General features: G+C 48.4%; 1 protein-coding gene and 1 long non-coding RNA gene across 2 annotated transcripts in view; one reads left to right on the top strand and one right to left on the bottom strand.

The window, feature by feature from the left end:
• Window positions 1-12,513, top strand: part of LOC140409144 (uncharacterized) — a 55,687-nt gene extending 43,174 nt beyond the window's left edge. Inside the window, exons 3-4 of the long non-coding RNA XR_011940286.1 lie at window positions 11,430-11,559; window positions 12,073-12,513. This is a non-coding gene — a long non-coding RNA (uncharacterized lncRNA). The remainder of the gene's footprint in view (window positions 1-11,429; window positions 11,560-12,072) is intronic.
• LOC140409143 (A disintegrin and metalloproteinase with thrombospondin motifs 12-like) overlaps window positions 1-23,477 on the bottom strand; it is a 951,810-nt gene that overhangs the window by 262,141 nt on the left and 666,192 nt on the right. The window contains exons 15-16 of the mRNA XM_072497322.1: window positions 12,525-12,769; window positions 6,893-7,034 (exon numbers count right to left, since the gene is read on the bottom strand). Of these exons, the coding sequence (XP_072353423.1) occupies window positions 6,893-7,034; window positions 12,525-12,769 (387 nt within the window). The remainder of the gene's footprint in view (window positions 1-6,892; window positions 7,035-12,524; window positions 12,770-23,477) is intronic.

Here is a 23,477-nt window from a genome sequence, read left to right as displayed (position 1 = left end):
TGGCTTGGATGCTCCAGTCGCCGAAGTCGAAATCGCATTCGGCAATCAGCTGGAGAATACCCATTTCCGACCAAATCGGGGGCGGCTGCTCCGGCCCCTCCAAAGAAACGTACTCGTAGAGTATGCCGCGCACCGTACCGACGGCCACAGAACGCTGCCATAGGCAAAACCCCCCCATGCTCCGCCCCCAACCGGCCGAGTTCCCGTCAGCGTCAGTCGCATATGCTACCATCTGTCGGGAACGTGCTGTGGCGGCTGGGGACTCAGTCCAGCACCGCCTTAGTTGGGGGAGGGCCAATCTGCGGGCAGGGGGGACTTTCTCAGGGGCTGGGATCACTGTTGGGGTGTAGTCCGGGACGAGCGAGCCGGCCTAAAGGGGGGCTCTATTTCGTAGGGCGGGTCCACGAGCGGCCAGCGCTATGCGCGGCCACAGATCTGTCAATTCTCTGGCCCATATCGGCAATTAGAGCTGGGTGCTCTACATTGCTCGGCTGCTAGCCCCCAGCCAAACGGAAGATCGGTGGCCGTTTTACGCCGAATCTCCGGTCGTAAAACGCCAGCGTGAGGACATAGCCTCACAATCGGAGAATCCAGCGCTATATCTGTATATGGAACATAGGTACAGGAGGCCTTTCAGCCCATCGATCCTGCTCTGCTGTTCAATATACTCATGGCTGATCATCCACTCCAATGCCTTTCCCCCGCACTATCCCCATATCCCTTTATGTCATTCTGGGCAGCACGGTAGCATGGTGGTTAGCACAATTGCTTCACAGCTCCAGGGTCCCAGGTTCGATTCCCGGCTTGGTTCACTGTCTGTGCGGAGTCTGCACATCCTCCCCGTGTGTGCGTGGGTTTCCTCCGGGTGCTCCGGTGACCTCCCACAGTCCAAATATGTGCAGGTTAGGTCGATTGGCCATGCTAAATTGCCCTTAGTGTTCAAAATTGCCCTTAGTGTTGTGTGGGGTTACTGGGTTGTGGGGATAGGGTGGAGATGTGGGCTTGGGTAAGGTGCTCTTTCAAAGAGCCGGTTCAGACCCGATGGGCTGAATGGCCTCCTTCTGCACTGTAAAAAAAATTCTATGATTGGCATTTAGAAATCTGACAGTCTCTGCTTTAAACATATTCAAATTCTGAACTTCCACAGCTCTTTGGGAGACAGATTTCCAAATATTCACAACCCCCTCAGTAAAACGATTCTCCTCATCTCGGTCTTGGGCTGACCCACCTATGCTACCACGGAATTTCCTATCTTTTATTTTAAATCTGCTGCACAACTTTGTTGTTCCTTCTTATAAGTACCTGCAGCATCTCGTGTAAGTTGTGATCTATGATATAAACCACCAGCTTTGGCTCAGCTGTGGCATTCGTACTCTGAAGGAGAGCATCATGGGCTGGTTTAGCTCAGTGGGCAAAACAGCTGGTTTGTGATGCCGAACAAGGACAGCAGCGCGGGTTCAAGTCCCGTACCAGCTTACCCGAACAGGCACGGGAATGTGACGACTCGGGGCTTTTCACAGTAACTTCATACTTGTGACAATAAAAGGTTATTATTATTATGTTGTCTGCGCCCCACTTTACCATCCAAGCTGTCATAATATACACACAAGTATATGATGCATCCAGTCGAAAGCTCTGCACTTTTAACACCCGATTTGGTCGTTACTGTTACAACCGGATGCTCTTTGGCATCATCTCCGCCTCGGAGGTGTTCCACCAAATAATGGAGCAAATGATGGAGGGCATCGAGGGGGTGCGAGTGTACGTTGTTGACATCATTGTCTGGTCCACAACTCCTCAGGAACACATCGATCGCCTCAAGCGAGTGATCCATAGGATCCACGAGCATGGCCTCCGACTCAACAGAGCCAAGTGCTCGTTCGGTCAAGCAGAAATAAAGTTCCTCGGCGACCATATTTCGCAGTTCGGTGTGCAGCCAGACACAGATAAGGTGTCGGAGATCAATGCTATGAAGACATCGGAGCACAAGAATGCGGTCCTCTGCTTCCTAGGGATGGTCAACTTCCTTGGGAAGTTTATCCCCAACCTTGCATCTCACACCACAGCTCTCTGCAATCTTGTTAAAAAAAAACGCCGACTTCAAGTGGCTCCCAGCTCATGAGCAAGAGTGGCGTGAGCTCAGGGTGAAACTCACCAAGGCCCCGGTCCTGGTGTTTTTCGACCCTGCCAAGGAGACGAAGATCTCCACCGAGGCGAGCCAGGCTGGCATTGGGGCAGTACTCCTCCAGCGCAACGAATCCTCCTCCTGGGCCCCAATCGCATCTGCATCTAGAGCCATGACTCCTACTGAACAGCGATATGCTCAAATCGAGAAAGAGTGCCTGGGCCTCCACACGGGGATTGACAAATTCCATGACTACATGTATGGACTCCCCAAGTTTACGGTCGAAACGGACCACAGGCCACAGACCACAGGTTCACATCATACAGAAGGACCTCAACTATATGACGCCACGCCTACAGCGTATCCTCCTCAAACTCCGACGCTATGATTTCGACCTAGCCTACACCCTGGGCAAGGAGCTCATTGTGGCCGATGCACTCTCTCGCTCCATCACCACACCGTGTGAGCAGTCGGATTTCGTCTGCCAGATCGACGCCCATGTGTCCATCTGGCCACTGACGAAAGGGTCGTGCAGATTCGTCAAGAGACGGCCAGTGATCCTTTACTCCTTTACGGGTCATGCGCCATTTCACAGATGGTTGGCAGAAGGGCCAATGTACAATATAAAAGATGACCTGGCAGTGGTTGATGGCATACTAATGAAACTGGACAGGATAGTAATACCACAGAGTATGCGAGAGCTCATCCTCGGCCAACTCCATGAGGGTCACCTGGGGGTGGAAAAGTGTCGCCGGCGAGCCTGAGAGCCAGTATATTGGCCTGGCATCAATTACAACATCGCCAACACTGTCCTAAATTCCCCAACGTGCCAACGGTTCCTGCCGGCTCAGCCAAAAGAGACTTTGCAGCCGCATGAACTGGTGTCGTCCCCATAGACCAAGGTTAGCATTGATCTCTTCCACGCAAAAGGCCGGACTACGTCCTTCTCGTGGACTATTTTTCAAATTACCCCGAGGTGGTCAGACTGAATGACCTCACATCAGAAACAGTCATCAGGGCGTGCAAAGAGACCTTTGCCCGTCATGGCATTCCACTTACGGTCATGACAGATAATGGCCCGTGCTTCTTCAGTCAGGAGTGGATGGATTTTGCCCGACGGTACAATTTCACGCACGTCACCTCAAGCCTCCACTACCCCCAGTCAAATGGGAAAGCAGAAAAGGGGGTACACATTGTAAAACAACTGTTGTGTTAAGCTGCTGATTTGGGTTCAGATTTTCACTTGGCACTGCGAGCTACAGGGCGACTCCTTTGTCTACTGGCCTGTCCCCAGCACAGCTGCTAATGAACCGCACACTACGGACGACGGTGCCAGCTATCCACGTCCCGGACCGTGACAATTTTCCGGTCCTGCAAAGAATGCAACTGTCTCGGGCCCAATGCAAGTCGGCGTATGATGCCCACGCCACAGATCTCCCTGCTCTTGTCCCTGCTGACCGAGTTTGTGTTCAGCTACCTGACGGTGGCTGGTCTGCCACAGCTGTGGTGGTCAAGCAAGTGGCCCCCAGATCATTTCTCATTCGCATGCATGATGGCTCTTTTCTTTGTCGTAATAGGCGGGCACTCAGGCTGCTTCCACACTCGCCACCTGAACGTGATGTCCCGCCTCGCCTGCTGATTCCTCAGGACACACCCTTCCAAGAGGTCACCGATCTGCCATTTCTTTTGCCACCATCTACGTTGGATGCAGCTCCGCCCATTCCAGTGCAGGCAGCCCCTGATCCACCCTTGAGGCGGTCAACCAGAATTCATCGTCCGCCACAGAGACTGAACTTATAGACTGAATGTTGCATTGCCTTGTGCTTCGTTTACACATCTGTACATATTGTTTCTTCCTAATTTGTTGTATGCACTCGATCTGCACTAGACACCATCCCATGTAAATACGTTCACGTATTTTGTATACAGTTTACCTCCTACTCATGTAAATATTCTCACATGCTTTGTACATAGTCAGGCTCATACACACACACACTATTTATCGACACATACACACATTTTGTGAAAGGGGGGAGATGTCATAATATACACACAGGTATATGATGGTGCACAGACAGACAGTGAGCGACACAAAGGATGACCAATGAACATACAGAACACAGCAGCCAATCACCAGACAGGACACGACCACTATAAAGCCAGAGGGCACTAGTTTTCCCGCTCTCTTGGGGTCCAGCCTCTGAGACAGTCAGAGCCTGTGAGCAGCAACTAGAACATCCACCATGTGGTAGTAAGATAATCTGGCCAGGTTAGCCTCAGGTCTCCAGTCAACTCAGCATAGTGTCAACCCACAGTTCAAGCATGTTTAATAGTTAAGAGTTTAATAAAATAGAGTTGCATTTCTTCAAGTGTTGGAAGCCTGTCTCTCTCTCTGCTACAGTAAACGCAGTCCTCACAGACCTAGCTTACCCAACACATCACAAGCATTTTGGTGCAGCACCAAGGGGATTGTGTGCTGTTTGGGGTGCCATTCTTTGGATGAAATGTTAAATCAAGGCCCACCTTCCCACCATGCTTACAGCAATTTACCGTAGCACCACCATCCTGAAGGAAAGTAGTAAAGAAACAAAAGCCGAGGAAGTGAGATAAAAAAGAAACGGCAAAACAAAGCGTCAGACACAGGTCAATTTGTGACCACATTCTCCAACTTACTTTGAGCACCGGCAACAACCTATATTAATAAAGCACGTTTAACATAATAAAATGTCCCAAGACGCTTCACACAAGCTCTGCAAACCAATTATGACACGTAAGGAGAGAATAAGCGGGATTCTTCGTCGCGGGAAGCCCGGATCACGTTCCTAGATGGGACGGAGAACGAATGTCAGGGCAAAATTGGGATCAACGCCGGACGCTGATCTGAATGTGATGCTCTAACCACCTGTTGGCAGTGGGATCTAGGTCCTCAACCACGTGTCAGTGGGAGCATGTAAATGAATGCGAATGAGTATCAATGACTTGGATAGGGAACCATACATAGAAAATAGAAGCAGGAGGAGGTCATTTGGCCCTTCGAGCCTGCTCCTATTCATTATGATCAAGGCTGATCATCAAGTTCAATATCCTGACCTCGTCTTCCCCCATATACTTTGATTCCTTTGGCCCGAAGAGCTATATCTAGTTCTTTCTTGAAATTCCACAACATTTCGCCTCAACTACTTTCTGTGGTCGTGAATCCCAAAGGTTCACCACTCTCTGAGTGAAGAAATTTCTCTTCACCTCAGTTCTAAAAGGTTTACCCCATATGTTCAAACTATGACCACTAGTTCTGGGCTCCCCCACCATCGGGAACATTCTTTTTGAATCTACCCTGTCTAATCCTGTTAGAATTTTATACGTTTCTATGAGATCCCCTCTCACTCTTCTAAATGCCAATGAATATAAACCTAACTGACTTAATCTCTCCTCATATGACAGTCCTGCCATCCCAAGAATCAGCCTGGTAAACCTTTGCTGCACTCCCTCCATAGCAAGAACATCCTTCCTCAGATAAGGACTGCACACAATACTCCAGGTGCGGCCTCATCAATGTCCTATACATTTGCAGTAAAACATCCCTATTCCTATACTCTAATCCTCTCACTATGAAGGCCAAGACATCATTTGCTTTCTTTACTACCTGCTGCACCTGCGCTCTTATTTTCAATAACTGATGCACGAGGGCAACAAAGTCTCACTGAATATCTACTTCTCTCAAGTTACACTCATTCAAATAATAATCTGCCTTTCTATTTTTGCTACCAAAGCGGATAACCTCACATGTATCCACATTATACTGCATCTACCATGCATATGCCCACTCACTTAGCCTGTCCAAATCTCATTGAAGCATTTCTGTCACAGCTCACCCTCCCACCCAACGTTGTATCATCTGTAAATCTGGAGATAATACATTTAGTTCCCTCATCCAAATCATTAATATATAATGTGAACACATGGGATCCTCGCATAGATCCTACTAGTCACTGTCAACTGGAAAAAGACACATTTATTCCAACTCTTTGCTTCCTGTCTGCTAACCAGCTCAAGACACTATCCACACTCCCATGTGCTTCAATTTTTCATATTAATCTGCAATGTGAGACTTCGTTGAAAACCTTCTAAAAGTCTCAATAAACCACATCCACCAGTTCTCCCTGGTCAACACTGCTAGTTAAATTCCAGTAGATTTGTCAAACATGATTTCTCTTTCGTAAGATGGCACGGTGGCACAGTGGTTAGCACTGTTACCACACAGCGCCAGGGATCAGGGTTGAATTCCGATCTCGGGTGATTGAGTGGAGTTGCACTTTCTCCCCATGCCAGCATGGGTTTCCTCCGGGTGCTCCGATTTCCTCCCACAGTCCAAAGATGTGCATGTTCGTTGGATTGGTTATGCCAAATTCGCCCTAGGTGGGGTTACGGGGATAGTGTGGAGTTTGGGCCTAGGTAGGGTGCTCTTTCAGAGAGCCGGTGTGGACTCGATGGGTCGAATGGCTTCCTTCTGCACTGTAGGGATTTTATGATTCTGTGTAAACCCATGCTGACATTGTCTGATTATACCACTGCTTTCCAAATGCTGTGCTAGGAAATCCTTGATAATGGACTCTAGCAATTTCCCAACTACCGATGTTAAGCTCACAGGTCTATTGTTCCAAAAGGGAACAATGCCATTCAGAGAAAGAAAGTGTTGAAGAATGCTCAGTTATGTCAGGAACAAAGACTGTTTTACAATTCATATCAAGGCACCAATTGTAGCTACTTTACCTGTTCCGCATGGAGCACTACACTCAGTCCAAGCTCCGAATTTCCAGAAGAATTCCGGCTGGCCTATTGTGTTCCCTTTCTCTGTGTCTTTCTTGACAGTGTACTCGTATCGTACTCCAGGGTTTGTTTCTTGGAACAATAGCTGTAAGTTACAGATTTATTGTGAAAATGATTGCAAGTCAAGCATTTCAGAAATAAAACAATCATCCCCCTTGCAATATCTAGTGTGTTAGTGCATGGATATGCTCGAGAATCATTCCTGAACTAAACTGGACACAGTTCAGTTTCACTGCTCTTTAATATTCAGATTGCGATCAAATTAATGCAAATTCAAAGCTATATTTTTTATTTTTTTATTTATAAATTTAGAGTAACCAATTCATTTTTTTTCCAATTAAGGGGCAATTTAGCGTACCCTGCACATCTTTGGGCTCTGGGGATGAAACCCACGCAAACACGGGGAGAATGTGCAAACTCCACACAGACAGTGACCCAGAGCCGGGATCGAACCTCGGACCTCGGCGCCGTGAGGCAGCAGGGCTAACCCTCTGCGGCCCCATGCTGCCCTCAAAGCTATATTCTGATTCTGCTTTTTCTTCCTCCTAATTTCTGCACATGGGCGAAATTCTCCGGTATCGGCACGATGTCCGCCGACTGGCGCCCAAAACGGTGCAAATCAGTCGGGCATCGCGCCGCCCCAAAGGTACGGAATGCTCCGCATCTTTGGGGGCCGAGCCCCAACCTTAAGGGGCTAGGCCGGCGCCGGACGAATTCCTGCCCCGCCAGCTGGCGGAAAAGGCCTTTGGTGCCCCGCCAGCTGGCGCGGAAATGACATCTCCGGACGGCGCATGCGCGGGAGTGTTAGCGGCCGCTGACGGCATTCCCGCGCATGCGCAGATGAGGGAGTCTCTTCCGCCTCCGCCATGGTGGAGGCTGTGGCGAAGGCGGAAGGGAAAGAGTGCGCCCACGGCACAGGCCCGCCCGCGGATTGGTGGGCCCCGTTCGCGGGCCAGGCCATCGTGGGGGCACCCCCCGGGGCCATATTGCCCCGCGCCCCCCACAGGACCCCGGAGCCCGCCCGCGCCGCCTTGTCCCGCCGGTAAGGTAGGTGGTTTAATCTACGCCGGCGGGACAGGAGAATCGCGGGGGGGGGCCACCAACCGGCGCGGCGCGATTCCCGCCCCCGCCGAATATCCGGTGGTGGAGAATTCGGCAACCAGCGGGGGCGGGATTCACGACAGCCCCTGGCGATTCCCCGACCCGACGGGGGGTCGGAGAATCTCGCCCCAGATTTTCAGCAGTTGCTTTTTCTCATTTGAACACAGTCATGCATATTACGGTGCAGAACCAGTTGACAACTGCTCTCTGTAGCACCTTGCATTTGTGGCTATCCTTTATTGGGGGCCTGCAGAATGAACTGATCTGTCAGTGCGGCTGAGCATGCATCCACAGATAATGATTACCAATGACCAGCAGCATGAGACCAGGTCAATTAATTTTGTCTTTCTCATAATCTTTATTGTTACAAGTAGGCTTATATTGCAATGAAGTTACTGTGAAAAGCCCCTAGTCGCCACACTCCGGCGCCTGTTTGGGTACACCGAGGGAGAATTCAGCACGTCTTTCGGGACTAGTGGGAGGAAACCGGAGCACCTGAAGCAAACCCACGCAGACACGGGGAGAACGTGGAGACTCCGCACAGACAGTGACCCAGCCGGGAATCCAACCTGGGACCCTGGCGTTGTGAAGCCAATGTGCTAACCACTTGTGGTACCGTGCTGCCCTGTTGTTCTTCACCTTATCTTGAGGTATAGACGCTATTTAGAGCAAGCTTACCCAATGTAGACCAGTGTGCTTCCTCTATATGGGATTGTGTTGTCACTCTCAGTAAGCTGCCTACCAGCTCAGCTGAGGAGAAAACATAGCCTCGACCTGGGGTTTTTGAGAGAGATCCACCCTCTTCAGGGAGAGAGAACTTAAAGCCTTCTTCAACTCTGCCCCAAAAAAAGAAACTGAAATCAAACACGCAGAGTCACCCAGAAAGGCATTCCAGAATAAAAAGCACCAATCCACATCAAGGATCTGCTAAGCCCCAGGATTGTAATGGAGTTGGATGGTTGGACATGAAGTCCATCAAAATGACATCATGGAATGATGCCACAGAGCATCAAGGGGAGGCCTGGACCAGTACATCAGACCAGAGGTGTTTTCAGTTTGATCAAAGTCTTCAGTTTAAAACAAAACCTGCAGGTTCCAGGACAGGAATTTAAAAGAGAAACACGAGACAGACAAGAATTTAGCAGGTTCCTTACAATTCAAATCTGACCAGTAATTTAGCACAGACACTTTTACAACAAACGTCTCGGTATGTACATCCATTAAAACTCACAAAATGCAAGTAGCATATGGGACAAAAATATTTTCTAATTTAAATGTGAAGAATTCCAGAGACAAATTTACTTTTGCATGTTTGAACTGAAGGCTTCACTGTACATGTTCAAATAAGGCTTCACTGTACATGTTCAAATATAAAGAGTGTCACTTCAGTAAAGGTGCTAAGCAGTTGAAATCTGGTCGGCTGGCTGCCTGTTGGACACTCTGCCCGATTATCCACGTTATTATCCCAGTTATCCAGCCAGCTATGTGGAAAGGAAAATGTAGCAAGGCGTGTGATGGATGTTTGCTGATTTATGATCCTGCAAAATTCAACGGCTCTGGCAAATATACATGCTATACACATCGGCCAATTATGGGCTGTGAATTTCCATAAATTTGTAATATTTTAGATGAACTTTACGAGCCACAAAATACACACAAACAATGTTTAGAAACTTGGAGGATTGGGGAGGAAGGGGGTATATATTAAATGTAAATGCATTATAATTTTTTCAGTGATATGTATGTATGCCTTATCAACATATGAAACCGACAGGACAGGACCAGCTCAACAATATTCGTCCCTGTATATTTGTATAGGTGCTGACTTGGAATTTTTGTGTATTGCTATTGTGTGAAGCAGGGTCTTATTTTTAAAGTTGTAAATCCCACTTCTTGCATTTGTGGGAACTCAAATTTCTCAGTAATCTCATGAGACACAGTCAAAGCTTTTGACACATCCATTTGAACACCTCACTTCAAATGCTAGCCCTTAACCTAGATCTTTCAAATAAAAAAATCGCTCAAGCTGACACAACAACAATGTGAGCCATTACCAGTGAAATGCTCTGGGACAGCAACAGATTTGAAAGGCAACGGAGGATCTGTGGTGTTTCACGATGGGAAAATCGGCACAAAACCCTCACCGATTCCACTACCAGTGAGGGGCTAGCACCGGCACCGCGTGAAACACTCGTGGAACATGCAGAAAACGGTTGGAGAATCGACGGGTCCAGACGCGCACCGATTGCGCCGGAAAAGATGCTGCCGGCCATGCTAGACCATGTTACCGTCCACCCCAACTCCACAGCCCAGTCCTGTCCACTCCCCCACCACGCCCCCAAGCAGTGGCAGAAGCCCCCCGATCAGCGACAAGGATCTCGGCTGAGTGTAGTGGCGCTGGACCCTGTCGACCCACCCTCTCTCTGTCCTCAGCTGGCACGCCAGGCTCCCAACCACTGAGACCACACGTGGCCCGGGCCATCGGGAACTCGGGCCATCAAAGGCGGAGCATCGCATGTGGGCTGGCTGAGGACATTCGAACAGGGTTGCGACAGTGCGCGGTGCGCATCCCAATGATGCTGATTTGGAGGGAGGAGCATCGCGACCCGGCATCAAACTGGAGCCTGCCCCGATTTCGGCATCGGGAACTGTTCTCCGCCTGATCGCCGTTCCCGATTTCGGCGTCGGGCAATAGAGAATCCCGCCCAATGTTTCTCTCCACATAATTTATTGCAAAAATCATTTCCAGTCGTGGATGGAATTTGAAAGTTATTTGTAATGAGGATTTTGCACCCAGGGGTATAAAACCATTGATTGCAGATGATATGCAATGGCGTAGTGGTATTGTCACTGGACTAGCAATCCAAAGACCCAGGGTATTGCTCTGGGAACAGGGTTTGAAGTGCATCACAACAGATGGTGAAATTTGAATTCAATAAATATCTGTAATTTTAAAAGTCTAATGATGACTATGAAATCATTGTTGTGAAAGCCCATTTGGTTCACTCATGCCCTTTAAAGAAGGAAATCTGCTTTTCTTACCTGGTCTGGCCTACATGTGACTCCAGATCCACAATGTGGTTGACTGTTAAATGCCCTCCGAAATGGCCCAGCAAGCCACTCATTCCAAGTGCATTTAGAGATGGGCAACAAATGCTGGCCTTGCCGGCGATGTCACATCCCGTGAACAAATTAAAATTAATGTCTTGCTGAAGAGGACAGGGATCGTTCGTGTGGGGAAGGGGAGATCAAATTGTCCCAGAAACCTAGCACGGATCATAGCTCCATGACTTAATCAAATCCTGGCGTTCACAGAGAATGACATGCAAACTTGTAATCTGCATCTCATGAACTAAAAAATCTCTTCTCTCTCTTATAGGCACCACCAAGGCCCATAATGAGGCCGTCCAACATAAGCTCCAGCCCCCGACCATGTCGGATGAGGAAGCTGAGGAAGAATCATCACAACACTCACCCGCATCCTCTACCAGCACAGGACACACATCTCGGTGAGGCGTAGGTTAGGTTCAGACTCACTTACTGGAGAACACCTCACTGACACTTCGCCGCAGCAATGAGAGGCAGGGGCAGCCTGCATCTCAGGCACCCGGAGGGCTGCTGGAGATCAGTCACCCATTGAGCTCGGTAAGTGGCTGCCAACTCAATGCTGGAGATACAACAACAGGCGGCGGAATATTCCACTGAGATTCAGCAGTTATTCAGCAGACTAGAGCATAGCATGGAAATATCCATTCATGTTCTATCTGATGTCATGTTTCCGATATGTAAGTGCCTCGATTATGGAAGGTTGCGGCCACCATAGAGACCTTGGTCCAACATGTTTTGCTGGATTTAGGTGCTGTCCAAGGTGCCATGGTGAGTATCTGCACTGTAGTGTTTTTATGATTCTATGATTTCAGATGTTGCTCGATCTAAAGATAACTTCTTACCATCGGGACACTGTTCTCTATCTTGAAATTCCAAGCAGTGATATCTGACCAATGCATACCATTCTTTTTCAGACGACATTCAGCCCGACGTGAAGCAAGATTGGAAGGCCGCATGCGATTCTGGTGAAGACCCAACTTAGTGAGCATTCATGGGATGGTAATGAATGCAAATGGCGTTCACACCACTAGTCAGCGGGATACCCGACCCGCCATTAACCTGTCATTGGGTAACTCACGCTTGAGATTCAATTAATCCTGCTAGAATCTCTGCTCCTGGTCAGCACGAAACCAGCCTCGGGCAGGATGGGAAAATTCTACCCATTGTATCTTGTCCACCTTAAATCGAGAAATAGTGCTCATTAGGAAACAATGCATTTCCTTGGATAGCCCCAAGAATCGTCCTATTACCTGTAAAAGCACTTATATTCTCCTTCCAAACAAAACTATTGAATGTAATATTACTTTACCTTTTGAATAATAACAAAGGAAGTGAATGTTTTTTAGGTTTCTGAAGCATGAATTACCTGAATCCAGACAGGTTCTTTTGTTGGGCCTGGAGCTGTCAAATTTTCTAGGTTTCCGTTTCTTTCATACTTAAATGTTGTTCCTGCTGCTTTGTAGTCTCCATTCCACTGGATAATAAACCCTCCATTCAGGAAGTATTTCTCTGGGTCTTCACTTCGCAAAGCCAAGAAATTCCCAGCTTCAGCTATCTCTTCCACCCGGATATCTCGAGCTCCTTTAGGAATCAGGCCCACATCCACATAGCCTGGAAACAGAACACAGAATGCAAGTTAAGACATATAAATCAATAGCTCATTGGCATTCATGTACATTTGTAAACAGAATCCACCAGTTATTTGCTGCATTTATGAGGAGCCCAGAGCAATTAATTTCTCAGAACAGTTGGCTCCAACAATGGTCTCTTGTACAACCCCTTTGTTCCAACACGGCGGACCTCCCAACATCCATTTAAAGCCCAAAGATTTGAAACACTTTTGCTGAACATCTCTGCCTCTCACTCCTACATTGAGAAGCTCCTTAAAGATCACCTACATAACCCGGCTTTTGGTCATCTGTTCCATAAGACTTGAGCGTAAAAACTCGGCCGTCACTCCAGTATGGTACTGAGGGAGTAGTACCCCATCAGATAAGGTGTTTTACCGAGACAAATGTCTTCTCTCTCAGGCGGAGGTAACAAATTCCAGAATACTATTTCAAGGAAGATACTGGCATTCTGACCAGTATGTATCTCTCCATCTGTAGTAGAACGATCTGGTACCTAAAGCAGTAATTTGGGTCTGAAAGTATTGCCCACATGGTGATGTGAGAAGGCACATGAGCTAGAGCTAAAGCTGTCCAGAGATACGTGACAACAGGTAAGGACCTCGTATGTGATCCTGTCCATGCCTTTACCTTCTACTGTAAATATATACTCAGTTCAGTACTGTTAAGAAAGGAGGGGTAGAGAGGTCCAGAAGCCACAGAGCATTGAGGGGTCCCCAACTACAGGAGGGGGTTTCTGATGGGGTACCCGGTCTCCCGTCTCTACCCGCCCAACATATAATTTTGTTCTTATTCTTTTTCTGGTTTTCCCCATGGAAGTTCAACACTCCCGGCTGCCAAAGAATTGAGGCTGGCTGAGAAAACACCCTATTGACCCCTTAAAGGTTTCAACTGGGGCAAGTGTAGGCTTCCCATCTGAGGCCTTGCTCACCTCAGATAAAATTGCTGCACAGTTGCGGTGGGCAGGAATTCAGAGGCAATCCCATTCCTGCAATTTCACACTTCTCTATGCCCACCTGAACCCTTTGCTCCTCCCCCCCCTCCCCCATCCAGCCTAACTACCAATAAGAAGTCTTACAAGTAGCCAGGGAAAGGGTTGGCTCACTGAAGGATAGGCAAGGGAATCTATGTGTGGAGTCAGAGGAAATGGGCGAGGTACTAAATGAATACTTTGCATCAGTATTCACTAAAGAGAAGGAATTGGTAGATGTTGAGTCTGGAGAAGGGTGTGTAGATAGCCTGGGTCACATTGAGATCCAAAAGACGAGGTGTTGGGCGTCTTGAAAAGTATTAAGGTAGATAAGTCACCAGGGCCTGATGGGATCTACCCCACAATACTGAAGGAGGCTGGAGAGGAAATTGCTGAGGCCTTGACAGAAATCTTTGGATCCTCACTGTCTTCAGGTGATGTCCCGGAGGACTGGAGAATAGCCAATGTTGTTCCTCTGTTTAAGAAGGGTAGCAAGGATAATCCAGGGAACTACAGGCCGGTGAGCCTTATGTCAGTGGTAGGGAAATTACTGGAGAGAATTCTTCGAGACAGGATCTACTCCCATTTGGAAGCAAATGGACGTATTAATGAGAGGCAGCATGGTTTTGTGAAGGGGAGGTCGTGTCTCACCAACTTGATAGAGTTTTTCGACGAGGTGACAAAGATGATTGATACAGGTAGGGTAGTGGATGTTGGCTGTATGGACTTCAGTAAGGCCTTTGACAAGGTCCCTCATGGTAGACTAGTACAAAAGGTGAAGTCACACGGGATCAGGGGTGAGCTGGCAAGGTGGATACAGAACTGGCTAAGTCATAGAAGGCAGAAAGTAGCAATGGAAGGATGCTTTTCTAATTGGAGGGCTGTGACTAGTGGTCTTCGCAGGGATCAGTGCTGGGACCTTTGCCGTTTGTAGTATATATAAATGATTTAGAGGAAAATGTAACTGGTCTGATTAGTAAGTTTGCAGACGACACAAAGGTTGGTGGAATTGCGGATAACGATGAGGACTATCAGAGGATACAGCAGGATTTAGATTGTTTGGAGACTTGGGCGGAGAGATGGCAGATGAGTTTAATCCGGACAAATGTGAGGTAATGCATGTTGGAAGGTCTAATGCAGGTAGGGAATATACAGTGAATGGTAGAACCCTCAAGAGTATTGAAAATCAGAGAGATCTAGGTGTACAGGTCCACAGGTCACAGAAAGGGGCAACACAGGTGGAAAAGGTAGTCAAGAAGGCATACGGCATGCTTGCCTTCATTGGCCGGGACATTGAGTATAAGAATTGGCAAGTCATGTTGCAGCTGTATAGAACCTTAGTTAGGCCACACTTGGAGTATAGTGTTCAATTCTGGTCGCCACACTACCAGAAGGATGTGGAGGCTTTAGAGAGGGTGCAGAAGAGATTTACCAGAATGTTGCCTGGTATGGAGGGCATTAGCTATGAGGAGCGGTTGAATAAACTCGGTTTGTTCTCACTGGAACGACGGAGGTTGAGGGGCGACCTGATCGAGGTCTACAAAATTATGAGGGGCATAGACAGAGTGGATAGTCAGAGGCTTTTCCCCAGGGTATAGGGGTCAATTACTAGGGGCCATAGGTTTAAAGTGCGAGGGGCAAGGTTTTGAGTAGATGTACGAGGCAAGTTTTTTACACAGAGGGTAGTGGGTGCCTGGAACTCGCTACCAGAGGAGGTGGTGGAAGCAGGGACGATAGTAATATTTAAGGGGCATCTTGACAAATACATGAATAGGATGGGAATAGAGGGATACAGACCCAGGAAGTGTAGAAGATTGTAGTTTAGTCGGCTTAGCATGGTTGGCACGGGCTTGGAGGGCCGAAGGGCCTGTTCCTGTGCTGTACTTTTCTTTGTTCTTTGTTCTAACACCAGGTTGAAGTCCAACAGGTTTGTTTCAAATCACTAGCTTTCAGAGCACTGCTCCTTCCTCAGGTGAATGAAGAGGTATGTTCCAGAAACATATATATAGACAAATTCAAAGATGCCAGACAATGCTTAGAATGCGAGCATTTGCAGGTAATTAAGTATTTACAGATCCAGAGATAGGGGTAATCCCAGGTTAAATAGGTGTGAATTGTCTCAAACCAGGACAGTTGGTAGGATTTCGCAAGCCCAGGCCAGATGGTGGGGGATGAATATAATGGACATGAATCCCAGGTCCCGGTTGAGGCCGCACTCATGTGTGCGGAACTTGGCTATAAATTCCTGCTCGGCGATTCTGCGTTGTCGCGTGTCCTGAAGGCCGCCTTGGAGAACGCTTACCCGCAGATCAGAGGCCGCATGCCCTTGACTGCTGAAGTGTTCCTCGACTGGAAGGGAACATTCCTGCCTGGTGATTGTCGCGCGATGGCTACATTGAGGGCATCTTGAAACCCATCGTACAAGGTACGCCCAGCTTCTGTCGCGACACGACGGACTTCCTACAGAAACTCAGCACCCATGGACCAGTTGAACCAGGAACATTTCTCGTCACAATGGACGTCTCGGCACTCTACACCAGCATCCCCCATGATGACAGCATTGCGGCAACAGCCTCAGTACTCAACACCGATAACTGCCAATCTCCAGACGCAATTCTGCAACTCATCCGCTTCATTCTGGATCACATCGTCTTCACCTTCAACAACAAGTTCTTCATCCAGACGCACGGAACAGCCATGGGGACCAAATTCGCACCCCAATACGCCAACATCTTCATGCACAAGTTTGAACAAGACCTCCTCACCGCACAGGACTGTCAACCAACGGTATACACCAAATACATCGATCACATTTTTTGGACCCACGGCGAAGAATCACTGAAACGACTACACGATGACATCAATAAGTTCCATCCCACCATCGGACTCACCATGGACTACTCTCCAAAATCAGTTACATTCTTGGACACACTCGTCTCCATCAAGGACGGTCACCTCAGCACTTTGCTTTACCGCAAGCCCACGGATAACCTCACGATGCTCCACTTCTCCAGCTTCCACCCTAAACACATTAAAGAAGCCATCCCCTAATGACAAGCCCTCCGTGTACACAGGATCTGCTCAGACGAGGAGGAGTGTACCAGACATCTACAGATGCTGAAAGATGCCCTCGTACGAGCGGGATATGGCGCTCGACTCATCGATCGACAGTTCCAACGCGCCACAGCAAAATACCGCATCGACCTCCTCAGAAGACAAACACGGGACACAGCCGACAGAGTACACTTCGTCGTCCAGTACTTTCCCAGAGCGGAAAAACTACGCCATCTTCTTCGCAGTCTTCAACGCGTCATTGATGAAGGTGAACATCTTGCCAAGGTCATCCCCACAACCCCACTACTTGCCTTCAAACAACCGCGCAACCTCAAACAAACCATTGTTTGCTGCAAACTACCCAGCCTTCAAAACAGTGACCACGACACCACACAACCCTGCCATGGCAATCTCTGCAAGACGTGCCAGATCATCGACATGGATACCACCATTACACGTGAGAACACCACCCACCAGGTACGCGGTACATACTCGTGCGACTCGGTCAACGTTGTCTACCTCATACGCTGCAGGAAAGGATGTCCCGAAGCATGGTACATTGGCGAGACCATGCAGACGCTGCGACAACGAATGAACGGACATCGCGCGACAATCACCAGGCAGGAATGTTCCCTTCCAGTCGGGGAACACTTCAGCAGTCAAGGGCATTCAGCCTCTGATCTCCGGATAAGCGTTCTCCAAGGCGGCCTTCAGGACGCGCGACAACACAGAATCACCAAGCAGAAACTTATCGCCAAGTTCCGCACACATGAATGCGGCCTCAACCGGGACCTGGGATTCATGTCGCATTACATTCATCCTCCACCATCTAGCCTGGGCTTGCGAAATCCTACCAACTGTCTTGGCTTGACACAATTCACACCTCTTTAACCTGGGGTTACCCCATCTCTGGATCTGTAAAGATTTAATCACCTGCTAATGCTCGCATTCTAAGCATTGTCTGGCATCTTTGAATTTGTCTATATATATGTTTCTGGAACATACCTCTTCTTTCACCTGAGGAAGGAGCAGTGCTCCGAAAGCTAGTGTTTGAAACAAACATGTTGCACTTTAACCTGGTGTTGTAAGACTTCTTACTGTGCTCACCCCAGTCCAACGCCGGCATCTCCACATCATAAATAGCCAATGGTAGGGGAACGTAAAATTCTGGCCAAATTACTTCACCCCTCTATAAAACACAGAGGACATGGCTGTTCCTAATGGACAATGAATTAGAAACATTCAATTTGAGCTCATGGTCTGCACGTATGGTGTTTTTCCCCTCAGGGCGAGGTGTGGTGGAGAGTACGGGTGAAACCTAGAACTAAGGAGCATAATTGCAGAATACGGGGCAGCCACTTAATTCAGAGGTAAATTGCCCGTGGGCGTTGTGAAACTTTTAAATTTGTTACCCCAGAGAGGTTGTGGCTGTGGAAGCTGGGTCATTGAATGTATTCAAAGCTGAATTATGTGTATTTTGGAACTATAGGCGGGCCAAGGATTATGCATAGCAGGCAGGAAAGTGTAGTTGAGGCAATGCTCAGATCAGCCATGATCTGAATGGCAGAGCAGGCTCAAGGGGCTACATGGCCTACTCCTGCCCCATGTCTAAAGGTCTTACATTTTACTTAAGCAGGAATGACTGCATATAGCAGAATCCTGTACTCCTTCCAATGAACATTTGAATAGTGAAAGCTTTACTTTAAGATCTAGGATATGCACATACCAGACACCAGCAGTGCTAATCATGTATATTCATCATTTAAATGTCTTGGCAGGTGGATGAGCAGTAGGACTGTACCTTTAGAAGCGAGCTGTAAAACGTTAAAACATTGAGGGATCAAGCCAATCTTGATTGTTTTCACTGGGATACTGTTTAAATGTAGAGGTGATTATTTTTATTTCAGTTATTTCTGTTTCTTTGGGCTCGAGTCAGTGGACCAGAGGTAAAGTCTGGTTTTGGGTGTGTCTGGCGAGGAGTTTCGCGGTGGCCGGATTGGCGAGATTGTGACCGGTATGCAACAGCATCTAGTACCAAAAATGAGCCCCCACAAAATTCTCAAGATTACTGACATCCTCGCCATCTGATTCGCCCGACTCATGACTTAGCGTCTCGCCGCTAAGAAGAGGGAACTGCTTTTATGCGCTTCCTCACCATGGATGAAGTCACGGCTGTCCCCCTTGCGCCGGAGGAAGAGGGCGAACCACACCTCAGGCGTTCTCATCGGTCAACACACAAGCATGGCAGCGTGCCCACCTGCTCCTCGCTTTGGGGATGCCGACCTCACAAGGCGTCTCGATGCTGTGGATGAGAGCGGGGCACCCGAACAGGCTGCATCCTCGGGACACCCCTAGATGTAGCACTAGGCTACAAAAGATCAAGAAGAGGGAGGAGCACTCAGTAGGCACTGGGGGCGATTTACTATCTGTAGCTAGAGGGAATGAAATTTGTCATAGTAAAATATTCACTATTAAAACATGTCACGCCTCATACATGAGGTCCACAACCCCACCCCCTGTTTCCCACCACTTCCCTCACCCCACAAGCACAGAGGTCCAAAAGCAAAAGTCCATTACCACTAAAAGGTTCAGGTGGTGGGTGTGAGCGCACTGTCAACAGAAAGATTGGAGTCAGACTTTTGCAGAAACTGAGGAGCACCAGAGCTTTCCTCACAGTAAGTGATCATCACTCTCCTGTATATTGAACCACTGACATTGCCAACACAGGCTCATCAACCTGGAGTGATGTTACATCGACCCTTGGAGGGGGAACAGGGTGGTTGGGAAGGGGGCGGTGTTAAGGGGATGGGGGATGGGAGGAAAGGGGGAGAGCGAAATGTGGAGGGCTAGGGGGAGGGAGATTGGGGGGTAGGGGGATGCAGAAGGCCGACTTGAGGTGGAAGGAAATGGGGGGTGGGGGGTTTGAACTGACGGACACAGCCTCGTCCTAGAAGAATCTAGAAATGAAGAAGACCTTCCTGGTCCTCTTCGCATGTCGGCCCCACAGTCTGTCCTCTATCCTCCGGCTCCTCCTAAGGCTCATTCGCCAACTCCTCCTGGTCTGACCCCTCCTCCTCCTCAGACAATGCCATATGTCCCTCTACCTCCTCCTCCTCCAGCATGTTAGCCCACTGCTGTGCCAGATTGCAGAGAGCACAAGGCCATCACAAAACGGGAGACCGTCTGCGGGGTGAATTACAGTACACCGCCAGAGGTCCAGGCATTGGAACCGCACTTTCAGCAGTCCCATGCACAACTCATCGACAGCACGGGTAGCAATGTGGGCCTCATTTTATTGGGTATCCACCTTGGTCTCTGGCCTCCGCACTGACGCGATTAGCCATGTCCTCAGCGGATATCTATTCCCCATGAGCCAACCCATTACCCTGGGGTGGTCCTCGAAGCCAACAGTGTTTTCTGAGTGCCTCAGGATGTAGCTGTCATCCACGTCACAGGGTAGCGGACACACATGTGCTTGATTTTGAGGCGGTGGTGGCACCCAATCTGAACATTCAAGGAGTGGAACTTATTCATGTTAACATAGGGCACTGCCTGATGCCCCGATGCTCGCAGGCAACATGCACCCCATCTATAGCCCCTTGGACCTGGAAAATCTCGGCAATGGAGGAAAATCCTGCAGCCCGGGCATCTTGGGCAGCACAGTAGCATAGTGGTTAGCACTATGGCTTCACAGCGCCAAGATCCTAGGTTCTATTCCCGGCTTGGGTCACTGTCTGTGCGGGATCTGCACATTCTCCCCTTGTCTGCATGGGTTTCCTCCGGATGCTTCGGTTTCCTCCCACAAGTCACGAAAGACGTGCTGTTTGGTAATTTTGACATTCTGAATTCTCCCTCTGTGTACCCAAACAGGCACTGGAATGTGGGGACTGGAGGCTTTCCACAGTAACATCTTTCGATCAATTCAGTCCATTAGAGGGCCATCCATAAGTCTGGGAACAGTGGGGAAGAAGCTGTTTTGGAATCTACTGGTGCGTGTTCTCAAACTTCTGTGTCTTTTGCCTGATGAAAGAGGTTGGAAGAAAGAATAACCTGGTGTGCACATCACCAACAACCTGTCCTGATCCACCCATGTCGACGCTACGACCAAATTCGGAATGTCCACAATGACTCTTATCAATTTTTACAGATGCACCATAGAAACCATCCTATCTGGCTGCATCACAGCCTGGTATGGCAACTGCTCGGCCCAAGACCATAAGAAACTACAGAGTTGTGAACATAGCCCAGTCCATCACATGAACCCACCTCCCATCCATTGACTCTGTCGACACCTCCCGCTGCCTTGGGAAAGTGGGCAGCATGATCAAAGACCCCTCCCACTCGGGTTATTCCCTCATCCAACCTCTTCCATCGGGCAAAGGTCTGAGGACACGCACTAACAGATTCAAAAGCAGCTTTATTTCCCGCTGTTACCAGTCTCCTGAATGGCCCTCTAATGGACTGATCTGATCTCTTCACACATCTTCTCTCCTGAGCAGTACTACACTCTGTATGCTTCACCCAATGCCTTTGTCTATGCATTTACTTTGTGTATTTATTGTATGTCCTATGTTTTTCATGTATGGAACGATCTGTCTGGACTGTACACAGAATAATACTTTTCACTGTACCTCGGTGTACGTAACAATAAACCCAAATCCAATCCAAATTCAGCGATGGTAATGCCACTGAATGTCAAGTGGCGATGATCTGTACTGATTTTATCCTGTGCATTGCTTACTGCAAGGTACGCAACATAGATGCTACAATTATACTATTTACACATCAGTCACAATAGCTGTACTTTGTAAGAAAATTGTCTGGAAAGTCTGCATTTATGTATTCATGTGCTGCAATGAGACAGATTGGCAAACAAAAGGATGGTATATATACTCATTAATTTGAAGTTGCAGCACTACGTTTTAGACTGCTGCACACACACAGGAGCAGTTACTGTTGAATATTGGCACCTTCCATTTTTAAATTTTGCCAACTAAAAACCCATGAACAGAGGAACACCTTTGGACTGGAAAGGCAGTTTCCCATTCTGACGGTCCTGATCTTTCAATGTTACTCCATGTTAAATATTGGGGCGCCATCCTGCCCTCAGGCATTGATGAGGATGATTAAGCTGGGTGTCTTTATGTCTGGAAACAGGTTGGTTCTCGCTACAGGAAACAAATCAGTTTTAAAGGACTGAAAACCGGACTCGCGCTTCCTGAAAAAGGGAGAACAGGAAAATAAAGGTGAGGCGTGACGGGAATGTGAAAGCAAACCTGATGGCCACAGAGGATCATAGGACCTCTCTGGGCAGCTCGACGGGTGGGAATTGGATGCACACCGAATGGAGGTCGAGAGCGGGAGCTGGACAGAATGCTGAGTACTCAGATTGGAGTTAGATGTATGTGCAGCTGCATGAAGCAGTGTCAAGGGCATGGAGTATGAGCAGGAGATCAAAAATAAGATCGAGGAGGGGGAGGGAGGTGAGTTTCGAGGGAAGATAATTCATGGCAAGAGCCAGGAAAAGGGCAAAGGTTCATTGGAAGATCAACACCTGCCATACTTCACAGTGAATTCAATCAGTGTTGAAATTTCCTTTCTGTTAATGTGGAACCAGGTCCACACATCAAAGGCTGGACTTTCTTTCTGTAATAGCCTGTATTTTAGTCATCTAAATGTGGTACAATGGGGCACTATGTTCATGGGTGGACATCACAGACACATTGTCGTGTTATGCTCCCAGCTGCTGTCAAAACTGGACAAGCCTGAATATTGTACAGGTCGTGCTGGATACGGACATGTTCTGCTTCAGAATCTGAATCGCTGAATATTGATTGTGCAGCCATCAGTGAACATCCCCACTTCCGACCTTATGATAGAGGAAATAAGACCATTAGACATAGAAGCAGAATTAGGCCACTCGGCCCATCGAGTCTGCTCCGCCATTCAATCATGACTGATATTTTTCTCATCCCCATTCTCCTGCCTTCTCCCCATAACCCCTGATCCCTTTATTAATCAAGAACCTATCTATCTCTGTCTTAAAGACACTCAGTGATTTGGCCTCCACAGCCTTCTGCAGCAAAGAGTTCCACAGATTCATCACCCTCTGGCTGAAGAAATTACTCATCTCTGTTTTAAAGAATCGTCCCTTTAGTCTCAGATGGTGTCCTCTGGTTCGAGTTTTTCCTGCAAGTGGAAACATCCTCTCCACATCCACTCTATACAGGCCTCACAGTATCCTGTAAGTTTCAATACGATTCCCCCTCATCCTTCTAAACTCCAACGAGTACAGACCCAGATTCCTCAACCATTCCTCATACGACAAGCTCTTCATTCCAGGGATCATTCTTGTGAACCTCCTCTGGACCCCTTCCAAGGCCAGCACATCTTTCCTCAGATACGGGGCCAAAACTGCTCACAATGCTCCAAATGGGGTCTGACCAGAGCCTTACCGTGGACAGCATGGTAGCACTGTGGCTTCACAGCACCAGGGTCCCAGGTTCGATTCCCCCCTGAGTCACTGTCTGTGCAGAGTCTGCACGTTCTCCCCGTGTCGCCGTGGGTTTCCTCCGGGTGCTCCGGTTTCCTCCCTCAGTCCAAAGACGTGCAGGTTAGGTGGATTGGCCATGATAAATTGCCCTTAGTGACCAAAACGGTTAGGAGG

Source organism: Scyliorhinus torazame, chromosome 3 (genome assembly GCF_047496885.1).
Source record: "Scyliorhinus torazame isolate Kashiwa2021f chromosome 3, sScyTor2.1, whole genome shotgun sequence".
NCBI classification, from domain to species: domain Eukaryota; kingdom Metazoa; phylum Chordata; class Chondrichthyes; order Carcharhiniformes; family Scyliorhinidae; genus Scyliorhinus; species Scyliorhinus torazame.
Note: the sequence above shows the minus strand (reverse complement) of the source record. Positions and strands in the feature narration are given on the sequence as shown.